The 20,364-nt window shown below is 48.3% G+C and overlaps 1 protein-coding gene across 5 annotated transcripts in view; it reads right to left on the bottom strand.

Annotated features, from left to right (window-relative positions):
* Positions 1 to 20,364, bottom strand: part of herc2 (HECT and RLD domain containing E3 ubiquitin protein ligase 2) — a 67,327-nt gene that overhangs the window by 15,713 nt on the left and 31,250 nt on the right. For 4 of the 5 annotated variants that reach the window (XM_030371983.1, XM_030371984.1, XM_030371987.1 and 1 more), the window contains exons 44-73: positions 19,904 to 20,050; positions 18,815 to 18,957; positions 17,335 to 17,596; positions 16,717 to 16,859; positions 16,426 to 16,524; positions 15,941 to 16,109; positions 15,615 to 15,740; positions 15,204 to 15,312; positions 14,201 to 14,340; positions 13,508 to 13,698; positions 13,260 to 13,365; positions 12,791 to 12,882; positions 12,195 to 12,370; positions 11,894 to 12,005; positions 11,451 to 11,532; positions 10,462 to 10,696; positions 9,970 to 10,147; positions 9,388 to 9,469; positions 8,989 to 9,160; positions 8,478 to 8,622; positions 7,411 to 7,636; positions 6,478 to 6,649; positions 5,785 to 5,971; positions 5,244 to 5,387; positions 4,056 to 4,247; positions 3,502 to 3,655; positions 2,879 to 2,986; positions 2,352 to 2,483; positions 1,775 to 1,933; positions 502 to 620 (exon numbers count right to left, since the gene is read on the bottom strand). In XM_030371983.1, the coding sequence (XP_030227843.1) occupies positions 502 to 620; positions 1,775 to 1,933; positions 2,352 to 2,483; positions 2,879 to 2,986; positions 3,502 to 3,655; positions 4,056 to 4,247; positions 5,244 to 5,387; positions 5,785 to 5,971; positions 6,478 to 6,649; positions 7,411 to 7,636; positions 8,478 to 8,622; positions 8,989 to 9,160; positions 9,388 to 9,469; positions 9,970 to 10,147; positions 10,462 to 10,696; positions 11,451 to 11,532; positions 11,894 to 12,005; positions 12,195 to 12,370; positions 12,791 to 12,882; positions 13,260 to 13,365; positions 13,508 to 13,698; positions 14,201 to 14,340; positions 15,204 to 15,312; positions 15,615 to 15,740; positions 15,941 to 16,109; positions 16,426 to 16,524; positions 16,717 to 16,859; positions 17,335 to 17,596; positions 18,815 to 18,957; positions 19,904 to 20,050 (4,502 nt within the window). The remainder of the gene's footprint in view (positions 1 to 501; positions 621 to 1,774; positions 1,934 to 2,351; positions 2,484 to 2,878; positions 2,987 to 3,501; positions 3,656 to 4,055; positions 4,248 to 5,243; positions 5,388 to 5,784; positions 5,972 to 6,477; positions 6,650 to 7,410; positions 7,637 to 8,477; positions 8,623 to 8,988; positions 9,161 to 9,387; positions 9,470 to 9,969; positions 10,148 to 10,461; positions 10,697 to 11,450; positions 11,533 to 11,893; positions 12,006 to 12,194; positions 12,371 to 12,790; positions 12,883 to 13,259; positions 13,366 to 13,507; positions 13,699 to 14,200; positions 14,341 to 15,203; positions 15,313 to 15,614; positions 15,741 to 15,940; positions 16,110 to 16,425; positions 16,525 to 16,716; positions 16,860 to 17,334; positions 17,597 to 18,814; positions 18,958 to 19,903; positions 20,051 to 20,364) is intronic. The other variant, XM_030371985.1, reaches the window with a different exon arrangement.

Below are 20,364 nucleotides of genomic sequence, written 5' to 3'. Positions count from 1 at the left end.
TAGCACATCTTTGGGGCTTTGAGCCCTCTGTCTACTGAGTATGTGTGTCCTCTATCTACTGTGTGTGTGTGTCCCTCTCTATATTGTGTGTGTGTGCCCTCTCTATATTGGGTGTGTGTGTCCTCTCTATACTGCGTGTGTGTGCCCTCTCTATATTGGGTGTGTGTGTCCTCCCTATACTGTGTGTGTGTGTCCTCTCTATACTGCGTGTGTGTGCCCTCTCTATACTGTGTGTGTGTGTCCTCTCTATACTGCGTGTGTGTGCCCTCTCTCTACTGTGTGTGTGTGTGTGTGTGTGTGTGTGCCCTCTGTCTACTGTGTGTGTATGTCTATCTATTGGAGGAGGATGAGGGGTAGACTTAGAGGGAGTGAGACTTCTGGACAATGCACACCTGTCGGAGGGCTAGTTCGATGTAGCAGGGGCTGGGTGTGTGTGTGTGCCCCTCTGTCTACTGGGTGTGTGTCCTCTGTCTACTGGGTGTGTGTGGTTCCAGGGCTCACCATGGTGCGAGCCTCCCCCTCTCCTTCGCCCAGCAGGCGGTTGATGTTGATGGACTGGCCGTACTCGGTGGTCAGCAGCTTCCTCAGACGCTGCAGAGCCCACATCCTGTGGCTCGCCGCTGGATGGTTGAAAGCACACGCACACACACACACACACACAGGTTATTCACGGTTTATTAAAGCTGGGGAAGGCAATTTATCTCGAAGCATTTCTTATCATATGTGTTGAAATTCTGTTTCCATCCCGACAGCAATCAATAAATAGAAATATGGTATATTTATAAGGTAATATGGTATATTTGGCTATCACAGGCCTGTTATAAGCCGGTCATCATTTCAATCAGGCTGAATGAGATGATTGGATGGTCTACCTGTCTGGCTACCTACCTACCCAGTTGCCCTCCCACTAGGGCTGCTCGATTATGGGAAAAATCATAATCGAGTTTACTTTGGTCAATATTGAAATCACGATTATTCAAACGATTATTGTTGAGTTTGTATTTATTCAGCATGTCTCTCCCAAAATAAACTTTGTAACTGAGAACTTTGAAACTTCGCCTCACAAAAATACACAAAATGGTCAAAAAGAAAATGCTCCAATCATATCAATATTATACAGATATGTATCCAGCTGTTCTGCCCTTTCTATAAATCAGAAAACTAGATTATGTTAATTTTACGCTAAAATCGAAATCGCAATCAAAATTCGATTAATCGCCCAGCCCTACTGCCCGCACTTTCCCTGTGCATTCTTTGCTCATGACGGAGTCTGCCACAAAGCCAGGCACTAGGCAGACATAATGCTAAAGCTAGCCAGCTAGTCCCAGGCTCGGCTTTGAAGTGATGCATTAAGATAGGGATGGGAATTCCAAGTTGCCTGCTTTAATCAATAATCACAATATTTTTTCTTTACTATAGGGCCATGGCTCTAACAACACGATGCAAATAAGTCTGAATCAAGAACCATCTGTGTGTTGTGTCAGTTCAAATTATAGAGCGTGATTACATTTGTTGAATATGTAATAAACATGTAATTATGACTTTTTTTATATGCTAAATATAGGATATAGGATAAATGTTTACGTTATAGTTTTGAAATACATCCGTGATCATGTGGACGGGGAGGGGAGGGTGACTTGGGGGGAGCGAGACTTCTGGACAATGCACAACCGGTGGGGGGTCTAGGTCAATGCAGCAGATGGGGGGGGGGGGGGGGGGGGGGGGGGGGGGGGGGTGTTAAATACAGACGGTGGGAGGGAGATGGTCTGCTCACCCAGGGCACTGAGCTGGGCGCAGGCGGCCAGGGAGGCGGCCAGCCGGGGCACGATGCTGCGGTTGGAGGCAAAGTTGAACCTGAAGTCCAGCAGGCAGGTGACCAGGTCCATGGAGGGGCAGGAGAGGATGCAGCGGTCCGACAGCAGGTCCTTGGGTCCTGGGACACGGCAGGAGGACGGACAGAGAGGGCACGGAGGAAGTTGGCTTGGGTCATCTCTGACGGGCACAGACTGTAAACATCCGGACATCATTTGGAGTCTGTACAATTTTCCGGCAGCCATAAAGAAACGACATCTTTTTGGATTATCATTGACAATGTTTCGCAGGGCTCTTGTTCTTATAAGTATGCGAGCCATTATTCGTATGCAAGCCGTTCTCAGACAGATAGAACGTCAAATAATCCGCTGCCAGAGTAATGGCTTATTAAACAAAAGATTTGCGTCACACAGGAAACGACCTGCTGTGCAGGTGGACTCAACACATAAGCTCGCTCCACTTTCTATTCATCGTGAGAGCACCGGAACTCAAAGTGGCGCGTGGGAGGCGGCGGCCGCGGGCGGTCGCTGTGGCCTCACCGGCGGCGGGCATTATGGGATAGACGGTGTAGCGCCAGCCCCAGCCGTTGACCGAGCCGTCGCTGGTGAACTTCCACTTGAGTTCGTCTCCTGGGATCCTCAGCTCACTGGACCAATCACACCACTCCCTGCCTGCACACACACACACACACACACACACACACACAGAGACACATGAATATATATGCAGGTACGCAGAAATACACACACAGAGAAACACACACACAGCCAGACACATATATACAACCATAGACACACACACAGATACACTTCCACACACAGAGATACATATACATAGACAAACACCCACACGCACGTCCATGCACAAAGATGCATGCACACACGCACACACACACACACACACACAATATGTTTTCCCCGCCAACAATCCTAGGTCTGCTGGCTCCAGTGGAGATCAGCGTCAGGCGGCGACCCCAAGCCCCTCACGCTGGCTGACCCCTGGGTTGTCGGTGACCCCTGGGCTGTCGGTGACCCCTGGACTCGGTTAATCTGTGATCGGTGTTCACCTGAGCGCACGGACACAATCCTGTTGGCTCCGTCCATGATGGTCAGAGGGTCGTGGCGCCTCTCCGTGGAGCACTGCCGGTCGAACTCCACCCTCAGGCCCTCCGCTCCTACGGGGACGCACACAGTCGAGTGTGAACCGCCGCCAAATTCTATCTTTTGTCACGCGCGGTAATCAGACAAGCTCACATTCGTGATTGATTTTCATCTGACCACACACTTCACTCCTCACCATCCCTTGAGGGAGGGGTCCCTCTTCTTTGCTCAGGCTTTCTCCATTGACATTTAAGGGTTTTTCCTTGTCCATTTAGTGGGTAGGGGGTGTCAAAATGTGGCCTGTGAAGCCCTTTGAGGCTACCAGTGATTGAGGGACAGATCCCCTTGCCACTTCCCAGGTCATTTCTCAGTCTTCTAGGCCATTTGAAACTATTCCCTAACTACCTACCATTCAACCCCCCCCACCCCTCTGAAGGGGATTGAATGGTAGGGAGCAGGGGAATACCTACCATTCAAGTAGGGGGGGTTTGAATGGTAGAGAGTACAGATATCATTTCAAAATCAAGACGGCGAGGAAGACGAGAAGGCCAACCAGTCGGTTGGTGTATCAGGTGCTGCGATGGCGTACCTGGGATCTTAACAGTGCCGCTGGTGGAGGTGTCGTCGGTGTACGGGTGGCTGCTCTCCACCACCACGGGCTGGGAGGAGAGGCGTCCGCTCTGGGAGTCGGTGGCCACGTCCTCCAGCTCCGTCACACACAGCTCTAGCAGCATGTCCGCCACCTGTCCACACACAGAAACATAGAACGTGGAGATATACATTAAAATAGGTGGACGCCCGTTTCAAAACAGTCACCCTGAGAGCAAGGGTGAACCCCAGTCAGGTATCAAAATATAGGGGGTGTGTTCCTATGGCTGTGGTTAACAAGTGGTGACGCAGGTAAGAGGAGACTTCTGATTGGCTGGGATTAACGAGTGCCGAGTGGTTATCGAGGAAGGAGGTGTGTTCTGATTGGCTATGATTAACGAGGGCCGAGTGGTTATCCAGGAAAGAGGTGTGTTCTGATTGGCTGCGGTTACCAAATGGTTCCAGAGTTTAAGAAGGCGTGTGTGCCGATTGGCTGTGGTGATCCATCCGTCACCCAGGTAAGGTGTGTGTGTGTGCATGTTCTGATTGGCTGACCTGTGGGTAGGCGGTACCCATGCCGGAGAGCACGGCCGAGAGCACGTCCCGCCCCTTGTCCCCGGAGCGGTGGGACACGGCGAGCTTCAGCACGTCCACCATGACCCGGGTGTCGTCGGGGACCAGAAGGGCGGTGAACTCGTCCAGGTACTGCGGCTCGGGACCCACCACCTTGCTCTGGTTCTCAGAGTCCTGGGGAGAGAGAGGGGGCGGACACCGAAACATTTAGAAACCATTTAGGAAACGGCAGCGTGACGACAAGGCACAAACTGATCCAAACCCAACTTAACTAATATTAGGTATTCAAATCTACTAAAAAGATGAAATCACCTGGCCAATTTCATCCATCTGAAGTCAACGTTATTGTCCAAAATCAGTGATTCTACGATCCAAAGATCAAATTATAATGAAATGCATTTACACAATAAAGTATTATATAAATGATTGAGGGGTAAACAAACAAAATGTATTATTATTATTAACACACACACACAGCTTCAACTCGATTGACAGACCTACCAACTCTAGTGTCAATATTGAACCTGGTCTCCATTGAGCGTGTTAATTCTGAAAACCTCATTACTATTAAACCTTGATTGAGCAGCTTTCCCTAACCTGTGGGTTAAGTGTGCATAGGCTCCCATGAGGGACGTGGTTAGCGTTTACTTGGTGACCCTTTTGGAGATCTGCAGGTCATGCGAGCAGGAGACTTTGGACTGACGTTGGCGTTGGTTCACTGGACGGGTCAGATTTCATCTGACACTCACCAGTGACTAACTCTCCAGTCTCGAGTCCGATGTATCCAGTGATGACTGGATATGTTCGATCGTGCTCGCGAGTTTTCTGCGCCTGAACAAAACAGCAGTCTGTGTTGCCTCTATTGACTTTCTAAAAGTTAATAAACTTTGTCGTCAGTTGGTTTTAAGTCGATTCTCCTTTCAGCAATTACTTGAGGTGTACCTTGCCTAACCTTTCATCCCCAGCTGGGTTTGTTTCCTTAGTGAAGTGAACAAAGCTAATCCTATTGACGACAGGGCGTGGGTGTGGGTTTGCTTTAGAGAGATAAACCACTTATCAGGCCCCCGTCAGTCAGTGACCCCGGACCAGGTTGTGTAATCCCGAGCAGCTTTAACGAGCGAGGCAGCCCACAGCGTCGGGTCGTGGGGGGGGGGGTTGCTGTTGGCTCACCTCTTTGGTCTTGGTCATGGTCTCGGCGATGATGCTGGCGGCGCCGGGGTCGTCGGTGACGGGGATGAAGGGTCGCGACGAGGCGCCCGAGGCCGAGGGCGTGACCGCCGACGACGGGGTCACCGCGTCCTCCGAGGACGCACCCTTCTCAGACAGACACACACACACACACACACACACACACACACACACACACACACACACACACACACACACACACACACACACACACACACACACACACACACACACTAATGTAACTATGGGATCCAACCGGTCCAGGTTCATTAGTACATGTGTACTAATGTGTGTATTAACTTAACCAATATGAAAAGTACACTTTTCCTTTTAGCACAAAACACTTTCTTGTTCAAGGAGACTTGACTTTTTTCAAACCAAGTTGTCAAAAGGACCAAATCCTATTCTCAACCTCCCCCGTCACGTTCTTTAGCATCATCACAGTGCGGAGAGTGATGGCTCTGAGAGCCGGTCCCCCATGCTCGCCTAGAGCTCCAGGACCCCCGGGTAGACAATCCCTCACCTCTCCCCTCCGCTCCTGCCAGGGGCTGGGGCTCAGCCGCTCCTCGCTCTCCGGGGGGACCGGGGAGCCTTCGTCGTCGCTCATGCCCGACGAGGAGGAGGTGTCGGAGGGGGGCACGGGGGAGCTGGAGGGACACTCCATGGGGAGCATCATGCAGGCGGGCATCAGGGCGCCCACCACAGCGTCCCTGGTGGGAGGAGAGGAGAAGCCAAATGAGGACAACGGCGTTGCTGCGACGATGCCGGAGAAGGCTCTCCTCAGAGTCACGGGGCTTGGTAGGTGCGTGGTGGGACTTATGCCATGAAATTATACATGATTTATCTTTATTCTATATTTAGTCACGACAAAGGTTGCCAGAGTAATGCCTTATTAAACTAAAGATTTGTGTCACACAGGAAACGACCTGCTGTGCAGGTGGAGTCAACACATCAGTCACACTAAAATCGACTTCACTGGGTGGGGAGTAGAGAATGGAATCAGAAGGACAAAATTTGAGTATTTTCTGAAATGAATCGTTGTGCTTAGGTGTAATAGGATAAGCTTAATATGTAATTAATCAGTGAGCCTGGGTGTATGATAGGAGCAGCTTTGTAAGTCCTGAATCATGGTTGAATCATTGTGGTACCTCCAGAGACAACAGTCCCCCACCACGAGGTCAGCCGCTTGTCCATGATGGCGGGCGGGGGATCTCACCTGGCATACATGATCTGCAGGGCGGAGAGGACGTGGGACAGGGCCTGCTGCTTGGCCAGGTTACCGTCCAGAGACAGCAGGATCTTAGCCAGCGACGGCCGGTTGGCCTTGGCGCTGCTCTGCCCGCTCATCTTGTTATTGACGGCGGAGGAGTCGCTGTCCAACGGGACCCCTGCAGAACCACGACCACGACCCCAAACACATCGTCAGGCTGGCTCAACACGCGAGAGCTCAACTTCAGGTTACACCAGAAGATGGAGGCTCTAAAGGGAGTCGTTGGATTCAACTCCTTCAGCCAATTCGAACGCACACCTCCTTAGCTCGGTAAGCCTTTGTTAACCGCAGCCAATCAGAACTTCTAAATTGGTTGCCTCATTTACCACAGCCAATTCTAACACAACTACTCCTCCCTTGCCCAGGTAGGGGGTGGGAGGTTTGGTTAATGAGCGATTATTGCTTACCTGGGAAGGAGGCGTGAGTGTTCTGATTGGTTAACAGGTTGATAGTGCTTACCCAGGAAGGAGATGGGTGTGTTCTGATTGGTTAACAGGTTGATAGTGCTTACCCAGGAAGGAGATGGGTGTGTTCTGATTGGTTAACAGGTAGATAGTGCTTACCCAGGAAGGAGATGGGTGTGTTCTGATTGGTTAACAAGTTATTAGGGCTTACCCAGGTAGGAGATTGGGTGTGTTCTGATTGGTTAATGAGCGGTTAGTGCTTACCCAGGTAGGAGATTGGGTGTGTTCTGATTGGTTAACAAGTTGTTAGGGCTTACCCAGGTAGGAGATTGGGTGTGTTCTGATTGGTTAATGAGCGGTTAGTGCTTACCCAGGAAGGAGATGGGTGTGTTCCGATTGGTTAACGAGCGGTTAGTGCTTACCCAGGTAGGAGATTGGGTGTGTTCTGATTGGTTAACGAGCGGTTAGTGCTTACCCAGGTAGGAGGCTCCCAGAGAGTCCCTGGCGGTCTGGAAGAGGACGGGCTCGTGGACGGACGGCGTGGTCACGTCCACGGTGGTCCAGGCCACGCTGTGGGAGGAGCCACAGGCCACGCGGGTGATCTTCTGGCCCTCCAGTCCCTGCACCAGGGTGGGCTTCCGGTTGACCGTGGTGGTCCCGTTGCCCTGCTGCCCGTGGTCGTTGTCGCCCCACGCATACACCTGACAGCACAGCAGCGACGTCGTCATTCACTACGCTGATGGTCCCCCCCAGACACCTCTCTCTTTACCAATGAGTGTCACGCATTTGACATACCGAAAAGTTTGGTTTTCTTAACTACTCCTCGTATGTGCTACTACCAGCACTAGTAGCAACCGGAAGCCCACATAGATATATTTGTTTCGTTTTGCTTTTGCTCTTTAGTCCTAACTTTAATTATACTACTGTCCTGTTCTTTGTGCTGTAACACCTCAATATCCCGTCTGGGATTAAAGAAAGAGCCATCCCATTTTAAACGAATATTGGATTTCGTGTTCTGTGGAAAAAAATAAAAAAATGTTTTTATGCAGTTCAACGCTAAACTTGGGTTTCAGAGCGTGGGATGTGTGTGGTTTATGTAACCCCCTCCTATTATCGCCGAGCCTTCTGAGAGCCATCTATTAAGCAGTTGAGACACGGAGTCTCAGATCACCAGAGGAGATGACGTGGATGCTTCACTTAGTGCCGAGCACAGAGTTTTAAACAGGATGAAAGAAGACGATTAGCCAGAGGAGGTCAGAGGCGGAGCAATAAATATAGATAAAAGAAATAAGGAGCGTGGACACACACAAACACACACTAGATACATGGAGCACACACACTTCCGCTATTAAAGATTGATGGAGTGCACACACGCACCTTGGATTTATGAAGCGCATGCACACTTCTACTTTAAAGACATGTACCACACACACACACACACACACACACACACACACACACACACACACACACACACACACACACACACACACACACACAGTAAACTGCGTGCATGGAGGATGTGTTCTTGCTCCTACACACCTGTCCCGTCTCGGTGACAGCCAGACAGTGCAGCGCCCCAACCGCCACGTGCACAATCTTCTTCCCCCTCAGGCCCTCCACCATCTGGGGCTTACGCACGTGCACGTCAGTCCCGTGACCCAGCCGGAAGTAGTCTCCCTTCCCCCTGGTTGGCAACACAACAGATGACCGTGAGTATCCCAGACACAAAGGGGTTTGGTAAAAGTAATAATAATACATTTTATTTCAGGGCGCCTTTCAAAACTCAAGGTCTCCTTCTAGTTAAGACAAGCAAATACAATTTAAAAACAGGCAAATATAGTTAAAACAAACACATTCAAAATAAACAATGCAACATATTCATTGAATTGGCTGGTGGGTGGAGGTAAGTGGGATAGGCCAGTCGGAACAGGCGAGTTTTGATGGAGGTTTTAAAGGTGGGGAGAGACTCTACAGTACGGTTGGATAGTGGGAGAGAGTTCCACAGCCAAAGTGACAGTTGGAGTGTGACAGCGGTGGGCGGCCATCTTACCAGGTCCAGACGACTCCGGACTTGGTGAGTGCGAGGGAGAACTGAGCTCCGCACTCGATCTGGCACACGCCCTGTCCGTTGAGCCGCTCGATGTTCTGGGGGATGTTGCAGCCCTCGCTGCCGCCGCGGCCCAGCTTCCCAAAGTCCCCGTCGCCCCAGGAGAACACCAAGCCTGGGGAGGAGATCCACAAGCCAGGGCCGCAGTCAATCAATCAAACTTTTGGTCTTCGTGAAAAAACACAAAGTCAAGAAAAATCTAAATTCATTTGAATTAATAAATTAAATTGTTTGTATAATTAAAATGTAAATAATTTAAAGTAACAAATCAAAAACAAAAAAATTACACACTGCTTCCTTAAAAAAGCAAAGCTAAAAAGGTATGAGAGAACATTTTGTTACCTTCATCAGTGAGGGCCAGGGTCTGGGCATCTCGACTCCCACACGCCACCTGGACCACCCGGTGTCCAAGGAGAACTTTGACCTGGACGACAGGGCGCAGGAACGTTAGAGGGTGAGGAACAGAAAGGTCAGAGGATGAGGAGAATAAAAGGGTGAGGAACAGGAACGCTAGAGGACGTGGAACGTCACAGGAACGTTAGAGGAGTAAAGGCGGCTGGGTTTTTGTCAGGATTCATTTGGGAGGACATTAGTTGGCACTGTATCTACTACCTTGGCCCTGCCTTTCAAACAGCTACCGTTGCACAATGTCCTTTACACTGAAAGCTCTTAAACTGCTACTTGAACACAGATGTCTTCTGCAGTTTTTCTGTGTTTGCAAAGTCGTATATTTGGTAGGCTTTATATATTGTTATATAATATATATATATATTGAGTTGCACAAGTTAATATCAAGTTATATTCCAGATTTATTTTATTTTATTTTTGTCAAGGTTGCAGTCTTTTTTTTTTTCCCAAAAATATCATAAAATAACAGCAAGTACTACCAGAGGTGCTAACGTGGTGCCAGCCATACAGACGTACCAGTTTGGGTCTGAGCTGGGTGGTGTTGTCCCCGTGGCCTAGCCTCCCGTACTCCCCCAGGCCCCAGCTGTACAGCTCCCCGCTGGAGGTGATGGCCGAGCTGTGGGAGCTGCCGCAGGCGATGTCCCGGATCCGCTTGGTCTTCAAGGCCTCGATCAGCCGCGGCTTGTCACAGTTCCTGGGAGACACAGTTTTTTTTCGTTAGCCCAGTTGGTATAGCCACCGTTCCTCTGAGTAGGTTAGTAGTGCCAGAAAATAATGAAGTAACGTTGGCAGTGGGGCAACATGGCCGGTTATAAGTTTACTACTTTCTGCTCTTCTTTCTATTTTTATCTACTTTATATTTATGAGGCACTTCCCATAAAATGCCAAGAATCCTACTTTGCATGTAACGGTTCTCAACACATTACCGTGCCAATAAAATCTATTCCCATTACAAATAAAATGTTGGTCGCATGACCAGGCCGCGTATCTGACGCGTGATTGGCTCACATCCTGCTGAAGTGCCCCAGCTTGCCGTCGTCGCCCTCGCCCCAGGAGAAGACCTTGCCGTCCACGGTCAGGGCCATGGCGTGGCGGCCGCCCGAGTGCACCGCCACCTTCTTCACCACGTAGTTGCTGAGGGCGGCGATCTGCCGCGGGATGGGCACCGTGCCGCTGGACAGGCCCAGGCCCAGCCTGCCGTTGGTGGCCTCGCCGCAGGCGTGCACCTTGCCCTCCACCGTCACTGGGGAGGAAGCACCAGGACACCATTACATAACATGACCCTGAATCAAACACAACTCTGCTGTTTGATGGTGTTCTGATGCACTGTTTAAGCACTCCCTAAAGTCAATGTTGGCTTGTATACTATTCTTCTTGTAGATTGTTTCCCTGCAAATATATTTTCAGCATTTAGCATTTTGTATTTTTGCACATTTATACTTGTTTTCTCTTCTATTTGTAACATGGTGTTTGCTGCTGCCCGAAGTGCAATTTCCTGAGGCAACCTTCCCGATGGATTAATAAAGTTCCTATCCATCCATCTATCTATCACTGGTCACACTGTAGCGCTGTTCATTTCATCCATAGAAGGGGTTAGCTTTAGATGCTGGACCAGGGACATGCCATGATTTGATAGATGATATATAGTACCAATAATACTTGGACTGGGTATTTTTAATGATTATTTTGTGGATTTTAGCATTTTATAATAATATGTAATTGTAATACTGTCCATAACGCTAACATTTTTCCTATGGGATTAATTCAATTTAATAAAAACTTGTAATATGAATATTATATTATCGTACACCTATAGATATTGATATCAGTTCTGTTTTTATAGGGCACACTTTTAGCGTAGTGATTCTAACCGCACCAGAACACACTGGAGGAGTTCCCTTCCCTGTTTAAGATCCCTGCTCCAGTTTCGGTGAGTATCCAGTGTGCACTCTCAGCAGGGCAGGTCACACATACACCTGAGCCGTACACTGACTCACCGGCAAACAGACTCTTGGAACCTCCCGCCACCTGCACCACGTTGAGGCCAGATAAAGTCTCGGAGAACGAAGGCACCTTGATCTATGGAGGAGCGGAAAGAAATACACACAGTGTTCAGATGAGGAGAGGAGCGATCCAGGGGAACTCTGAATTAGATAAGTCAACTCACGGAGTAATATATGCCATCACTACCAAGTAAATCTAAAGGGCACCTGCTACACCCCACAATTTCATTTCCTCCCCAGAAACATGTCATTATGGAGCAGGTGGGGCATGGGGCATCAAGTGCATTGGGAATCAAGCTGAAACACCTTTAGGTTGGGAGTCAAACCCCTGAGCTATTACACTTTCCAGCTCTACTCCTAGTAGGCCCTTACATCAATGGGTTTAAGCTTTATGATTACCTTTTTATTATTATAATGTAGTTAATATTTCCCAGTACCTTGGATCCTTTGAGACCGCCCAGCTGGTCCTTGTCATTCAGACCCCAGACGAACACTTTGGTCCTGATGGTGGCAGCCGACTCCATCCCTGAAGACTTCTTGCGAGCCAGGCTGATGGCACACGACCAATTGGCATATTCACAATCAGTGATACTGTGTGATTAGACCTTGTGTATAATGGTCAATGTAGTTTAAAAAAAAAGTAGCATAAACTGACTATCATGCATTATTGACTCCAAGGTTCCACTATTCTCTGTATATTTCTTACTAATATTTGATTTTCTAAGGGGTCCACCTCACCTCCCAACAGCAGCCTTTTCTTCGTCCTCTTCCTCGTTGTCGGAGGCGAGGAAGGGCACGGTGGCTAGGTCTTCATCCTCCGCCCGGATCCGGCCCACGATGCTCAGGCCGTGGACCTTGCAGTCGATGCCGGAGCTACGGCACTGCTTGATGGCAATCTCTATGTAGCGGTGGTACTGTAGGGATATCACCATCACAATACATATTTGAAAACATACATAATATACCAGCAGCGAACTCTATGTAATCATCCCTAAGGTGGAACTGTAGCGAGAGCAGGAAGTAATATAAACATCACAATTTACATTCTGCAATACATCATAGCAATTTTGCATGTACCTGTTTATGGGATCATCTAGCTAAGCCAATATCTTAAAGCTAGGCTAAAGGAAAGCTAACAAATCTCACACATCGCAAGTAAGCTAATCAAGCTAAGCTAACTAGCATAACAAAACCAAGCTTTGCTAATGAAGCTAAACTAATTTAGCCGACCTTATTGACAAGATATGAAGCTAAAATCACGCACCAGAATTAATGAAGCTAAGCTTACAGACCAAACCTAATCAAGCCAAGACAATGACACTTGGCTTACTCACCTCAGTGCAGTCGGTGAGCAAAGGCACAGCGGTGTCTGTGGGGTTGATGGTGATCGTCTTCAACTCAATCAGGTTGTTCAGAGAGCTGCCCCCTACACATGAATGACATAAACGAATCAACAGTTAATGCATTATCTTCATGGGATTATACATCATGAGCAGTGGACCTTAGCAATCAGCCAACCATTGTTAATTACAAACCATGGGCTCGGGACCCCACTTGAGGTCACGTGATGCATATGGGGTTTTAGGAGATTGCTGACTCAATATGTTGATACAGCTTTTATTATTCTATTTTTTTTAATGGGTATGAAGATCTCATAAGGGTCCTGTATATACAAACAATGTCTAATGATTCATTACACCTTACTCAAAGATGCATACAGGTAAGACTGTCGACATTTGGGGATCTAAACCAGTTATGGCTGGGAGTTGGACAGGCTAGCCACCAGACTATTGTCTTCTCTACCTGAAACAACCACCAGGGAGGGCATGTAGCTGCTGTCTGCCGGGTCCACCACCAGCTTCAGCCGGTGGACCAGGACATCTGGGAACAGCTCCAGCCGAATCCAATGCTGCACGGAAACAAAAGAGAAACCCACCAATTGCTGTCAAGTTATGTCATCGATTCTCACCGATGAATAGCGAGCCCATCTTTTCGATTTGGATTCACGTTTGATTCCACACCATAGTTATCAATGGATAAAGGGGACCCACCTTGCCCTGGGAGCCTGAGGACTGCCAGCACTGGTCGCTACTGTCGATGAGACGCGAAGCCTGGTTGGCGGATGAGGAAACACTGAGGCTCTTCACGGCCCTCGACCACTCGTCTATCAGCAGCTCCCTCTGGCTGCTGTGGGCCTTCTTCTGCTGCTTCCCTGAGCGCCCGCAGAACGCTGGAGACTGGCCTGGGGGGAGAGGGATGCACAGGTACACCGTGAAGAACTATTTTTATTCCATTAAACGGCAGAATAATCTAGATTGGGAAGGGTAGTCTTGTGGTTAGGATGCTTGGGGTTTCGACACAGAACCTTACGCCAGGGAGTCAAGCAAGCTCTCCACTTGGCTAAACTAGGTGTTTGAGTTCCAGTCGAGAGGTTCTGCCTCATATGACCAGAGTTCACCCTTATGCGCCCTTAAGCAAAATTCTCCATTTCCTAAATGACTAAATAACCCGTTCTTGTTCATTACCATTCAGCATACGCCTTGATTCAAAGCAACGTAGAGTTAATTATTTAAGATACTTTAGAAGTCATTAAACAGCAGGTAAGGCTGAGGGGATCTTATCTCAAGAATGCCTACAGGTAGACGGGGTAGACATTGTGGATCAGACCCAGTATCAAACACCTTTACCACTAGACGCTCCTGCCTAAATTATATCATGTCAAGATATTAAGCGAGTGCCCCCACCTGGCTCGTTGATGCGACCGAACGAGTGCCGGGTGTTGTGCTTGCTGGTCTTGAAGCAGCTGTCACAGTAGTCGAAGTCATCACAGTTCCTGCACTTGAAGCGCGGGCCGTTGATTGGGAACATCTGGCAGCCGTCGCACCTGAACACAAGCAACAACAACGGGTTCCCGATGTGATTAATTGATCCGCTGAAGAATAGAGTCATGCTCTGCTATATCCTAAACACAGAGTACTGCTTCATACCAATTGAGAAGGAAGAACCTGGACCAATGATTTTGTTTCAGAAAGTGAGGTTTTCACAACAGGTGGCAGTACTCTAAGGCTGTGTCTCAATTCAGGGGACGCATCGTTCGAAGGACGCGGTCTAATGAAGGTGTGGCCTTCGTTGACCGCGAAGGCCGGACAGGATGCCGGACAGGAGGCCGAACGAACATTTTTAAATGAAAAGTTTGCGTAACAAGCCGTTAACACCCTTTACCTTGTCTGACGACGCTCTGCTCCTGTCACCTAGCAACCCTGACAGCTGCGGTTCAAACTGGACTTAGAATTATGGAGCCGTTATATAATAATTATATAAAATATAACGTTAATTAGTTTGACGTTATATGGCTCGTGTTAATGTCATTGAACTTTGACAATAAAGTTACAAATTTAGTCCCAACTTTATTTGAATATAATTATTATTTTTTTTTACATAGTTTTGTCATTAAATATGAAATTTGCTGCAGTTGCCACTTCCGCTCTCTCCGACGCCATTTCTGAAAATATCCAACGCGCAATGAATCTTGGAATACGGTGGGCCGTTAAGGATCCAGCCGGTGGATCCTTCCAATCCGGGAATAGAAGGCTGCATTTGTCGGCCGCATTTGAAGGAGCCTTCAAATGCGGCCGACATTTGACGCGTCGCAATGACCCAAATCAGCCTTCGAATGCAGCCTTCGAAGGATACGTCCCCTGAATTGAGACAGAGCCTATGTGTGACAGTTCTGGTTCAGGGACTGACCTGACTCCAGGGTGAACACTGGGCACCAGCTCCATCTCGGACAGCAGCCCGGTCCAGTGGGACTGCTGGGGGAAGTCCACAATCACGTCCTTCCCATTGGCACTGAAAGCTACAGCAAAACAGGTCCTGGTTACTCCACAAAGTTAGCATTTACTCTGATAGCTAAATCAAACAAGATAGCATTAGCGAAAACCAAACTGACCAGAAGCAGTAAATGCTAAAGTAAGACAGCTGATGTTAAAATGTACTTCAGGTGAGAATAAGCGATCCCCTAAAGCATTTCCTTTTGATTTGCACAGATTAGAATCGGAAACTGAAGCAAAAAAGTTTAGCATTTTAGCATTAGCACCGAATGCTAAACCAAACCAAAAATCCAAAGCAGAGTTCAGACTAGTAAAAACAACAGGTTACCTTTCACCACCCCGACGCTCCGGTGGACCACGGAGCCCCACTTGTACTTTGGCGTGGTGACAGTGGGCTTTACCCTCACCTTGTCACCGATCTTTATATGAGACGGAGAGCTCTGTGGCGGGAAACCTGGGCCGGAGAAAAAGGTGGAAATTTGAAACGGACGCCACAACGAATCACCTTGAACCCGCTTCAACCAAACAGATGTAGAACTACAATGTCGAACTATTCATTGAATAATTACCAACCAGTTCGAAATCAACCCAGTTGAGCGTGTCCATCCAGATTCAATGAGTTTATAATGGACATACTGTATATTGGGTGCTCACCAACAAGCTCTGTGTGGATGTAGCGGACCCAGTAAGTCCCGCCCTTCTGCTGCCAGTCACACTGCACGTTGAGGTCATGGAGCCCGTCTCTGTCCAGCTTGATCACCTTGCCCACGTCTCCTTCGTACACCTCCTCATACGTTCTGCAGCACTTCACCATCATGCCCACCTGAATGGGCATGAATACATTTTGAACACAGAATGGGGTTCAGGCTGGACTGGGTTTCACAGTGGGAGTCTTGCTAGGGGTCCGAAAAAGTGGCACAAGTCATGTCGACCATAGTAGGACTCAACTCTGATCAAGAAAGGGATACCAGACCAAATACAATATCAAACTTTTTTTTGATAACATTTTTCTGCTTAGTGTTCCAACACCCGATTCCTTCTACACATTAAAAGGCCGACATCCTTGATGAATAGGTAACAGAAACGTAATGAGGGAGGTCCAAAAAGACGACAGTCTTTGGAGAGACCACTGGGTTTACCTGAATGTTTTCCCTCACATACACGGCGTAGTCGTCGTTACTCTGGAAGTCCGACCTCTTCTTGAACGCCTGGCTCTCTGTCACCACGGCTCCCGAAGGCTGGACATTCAAACGGACAGGCGGACATTCAAACAGACATTCAAACGTACATTCAACCCCATTCAAGCACAAACCAGTTGCTAAAGAGCAGCCATACGCTACGGCATATCTGTGAGTTTGCTGCCATCTAATGGTGAAAGAGAGTACGCTGGCTCTAGTTTTATTTCAGTGACGAGGCAGCAAATGACATACCACAGCGAAGGCAGGCTCCGCCTCCTCGAGCTCCTCCAACACCTCCTCATCCGAGAACTCGTCCGACGCGGTGTCCGCGTCCGACAGCTCATTGCCGTGGACATCAGGGTGGTCCAACAGCCAGCCCACCAACGCCTCCACACCTGGACAATACATTCTCAGTCAGGGCTACTGTCAGTCAAATCTATATCTGAACTAGGGACAATCATTTAATTCAGGACTACTGACATTAGAGGTTAAATTAGGGCTACAGAGTTATAATCGACTGAGAATAGGATCTGCGTCAGGGCTTCTGTCAAGATATGTCACCGGTTTTTACATCTAAATTTGTACTAAACAAATTGTGCAAATGTATATATTTTCTGTTTAACTATTTTAATTCTGATGCTTTAAAAAGTTTATTCCTTTTAGTTCTACCAGTGTTCAGTGCCTTCAGCTCTGAGAATCTAATTTTTCCTCGTGGGATTAACAAACTCCATCCTATCTCGTTACAGGGAATGCACTTCAAAGATGCATGCATCGAAGGGAGCCTCCCATCCTTGGGGTCAAGCCTCGGCCTCTACACCATGAACAGGAGTGGAAGTGCAGTGTGCGCTGTGTGGCGCTCGGCCCCAGTACCGGGGACTCCCGAGGCGGTGGTGCCGGACAGGGTCTTCAGCGCCACCTCCACGTGCTTCCTCTGGAAGCCCATGTCCATGAGCTGCAGGACGATGGGCAGCGGGGGCACCGGGGAGGCCTTCTGCTTCTTCAGCCGGGGGGGGCGCACCTGCTGCACCGTGACCGGCGTGGAGGCCTCGCTGGAGCTGCTCTCCTCGAACAGAGGGGAGGACGGGTGGGTGGACTCCACCGCCAGGTACTGGCACACAGCCAGCGCTGCAGCCTGGGAACAGAGAGGGGTATGATACATACTGCGATAACGTGCATTAACACACGCTATTAGTGCTGCAGCCTGGGCACAGAGAGGGGTATGATACATACTGCATTAACACACGCCGTTAGAGCTGCAGCCTGGAGATAGATACATATATACACATATAGTAAGTTATAAACTAACCATATACATTACATACATACACACACTGGTAACACTGCAGACTATTGGTATGCTAATAATGGGAAAAAGAAGTAGTACTTATTTTTAAGTACCATTATGGTGTAGGAAACCAAAGTATATACATCCACACATTGCCAGAGACAGATGTACAGACACAGAGCTGCAGTCCATAGGTTTAAGAGGTGGGAATCTCTTGGGACCTCACGATTCGATTCGATTCCGATTATGAGGTCAACGATTCGATTCTGAAGTGATTATGCGTGCAAAAAAATATATATACATCTGGGTTTGCTACTCAGAGTTTGCTAATCACTTCCTACTTTTGTGATGATCATTAAAGACATCAACAGATGAAATAACTTATCAAATATTTCATAAGAGAGAAAGCTTTTGTCACAAATATGACTTTCTATGAACAATGCAATAATCAATGCAGCTTGCAATATAACAATATGGAAGCATGCAAAAAATAGGTTTCAGTTTTATTTTCTTTCTAATCTTTCTTTTCTATGTCCTTAAAGGAAAGGTGCTCTTGAATTAGAAGGAGTTCTTTTGTCTGGCTGTGAGTTTGCACTCATGATATGCGTAGGCTGAATCGCAATCGTGTCAAGACTACTCAGATTGGCCAATACACACTGAAGATAAATTCAATGATTTTAAAATTACAGAAATTATCCCTCTCTGGCAATAATTTACATTTTTTTTAAATTTTTAATTCCGATTATTAATTTATCTGCATCGAGACAGAATCGTTCTAGCGAGAATCGCGATGCATCGAAGAATCGATTATTATTCTCCCACCCCTAATAGGTTTATCATGCACTTATATGTGAAAAATATGAAAAAAGTATTATTGTGTTGCATAGTATATACACACAGACCAAGCAGAGATGCAGCCTGGACGTACCAAGAGTTCAACTTTCAATCCACGAAAACACAGCCATACATCCACAACTTCATTCTCCAGCGACCCAATACTGCCAGAGCCACCACCCCGACCCACCGGCAACATCATTAAAATTGATCCAAAGCGTCCCTCCTCACCTCTAGCTCTGGCCTGTCGAAGATGGCCTTGATGGGCGAGGGCTGGGTGGCGGCCGACAGCAGCTGCTGGAGCAGGAGTAGGGGTGGCAGGGGTCCCTCTGGGGACAGGTCCCCCACGTCTGGGGAGGTCGCCACCGTCTCCTCTGGGGACGGGTGGGGAGAATAGACAGGAGTTATAAAAGGAAAGCGAGACCAAACTCCCAGAGGGGCAGAGCGAAGAGGCCACACCGGACCAGAGATAGGGGACCTGGTGACGTCCCTACGCTGCCAGAACAGAGCCCGAACAGCTGTGTGTGTGTGTGTGTGTGTGTGTGTGTGTGTGTGTGTGTGTGTGTGTGTGTGTGTGTGTGTGTCTTTCAGGGCCTCTGTGTGTGTCTGTCTGCTATGCCGCACCACAGGTGTGTGTGTGAAGGTGAGAACAGGTGTTGTCTTCCAGAGCCAGCCTTTCGTTAGGCTGGTGGAGGTACAGGTGGGTCACCACAGACAGGACAGGTGAGCGGCGCTAACGAGCTCTCCCCGGGAACCACCTGAGACCCCCTCGTCTCAAACTGACCACGGTGAACTTTAGTGAACTTAACTTAAGTGAACTAGTATGAGTCATACCTGTCAATCAAGAGTCGTACATTTAAACTGAGGAATAAACTCACTGTGAATAAACTCATCACAAACACCCCGAGGAGTGTTCGCTTGTTCATGTATATAATTTACATGGTCAAATTTAATATTCAAGGGTGAGTTTTTGCGTCAATGAATCTCCTTCATAAGCCAGTTCTGCTCTTATATGACAGTTGGCGGAACAATCTGCCAACGCTGTGGGTTTCAACAGCACGCTGGGTGGTGTGTGTGTGTGTGTGTGTGTGTGTGTGTGTGTGTGTGTGTGTGTGTGTGTGTGTGTGTGTGTGTGTGTGTGTGTGTGTGTGTGTGTGTGTGTGTGTGTGTGTGTGTCAATAGAATGCTGGGTGGTGCGTGTGCGCTTTTCAATATCATGCTGGGTGGTACAGTGTGTGTGTGTGTGTTTCAATAGAATGCTGGGAGGTGTGTGCGTGCGAGTGTTTCAATAGGGTTCCTGGTATTTCAGCAGTGGGGTACCGTTGGGGGTGGGTCCAGGGTCCAGCACGGCGGGCTGGGCCAGGATGAGGCGGAGCTTGTCCTGGTGGCAGAGCAGCGCCCGCGAGGCCTTCAGGATGTACAGCCTCAGCTGCTGGCAGCGCAGCAGGTGGAGGTCCACCTGGTCTGCTGGAGGGAGACGTGGGGATTGGTCAGGTCAGGTTTAAATGGACCGATAGCTAGACCTGGTCCGCACATCAGTCTAATGTGATTATAATGGGGTGTACCTGTGAACATCTATAACATCAGTCTAATTTGATTATTATGGGGTGTACCTGTGACCATCTATAACGTCAGTCTAGTGTGATTATTATGGGGTATCAGTTATCAGCCATAACATCAGCCTAATGTGATTATTATGGGGTGTTCCTGTGAAAATCTATAACATCAGTCTAATGTTATTATTATGGGGTGTTCCTGTGAACATCTATAACATCAGTCTA

Source organism: Gadus morhua, chromosome 12 (assembly GCF_902167405.1).
Source record: "Gadus morhua chromosome 12, gadMor3.0, whole genome shotgun sequence".
Lineage (NCBI taxonomy): Eukaryota > Metazoa > Chordata > Actinopteri > Gadiformes > Gadidae > Gadus > Gadus morhua.
The sequence above is the reverse complement of the archived record's forward strand: the minus strand, read 5'-3'. Positions and strand labels throughout refer to the sequence as shown.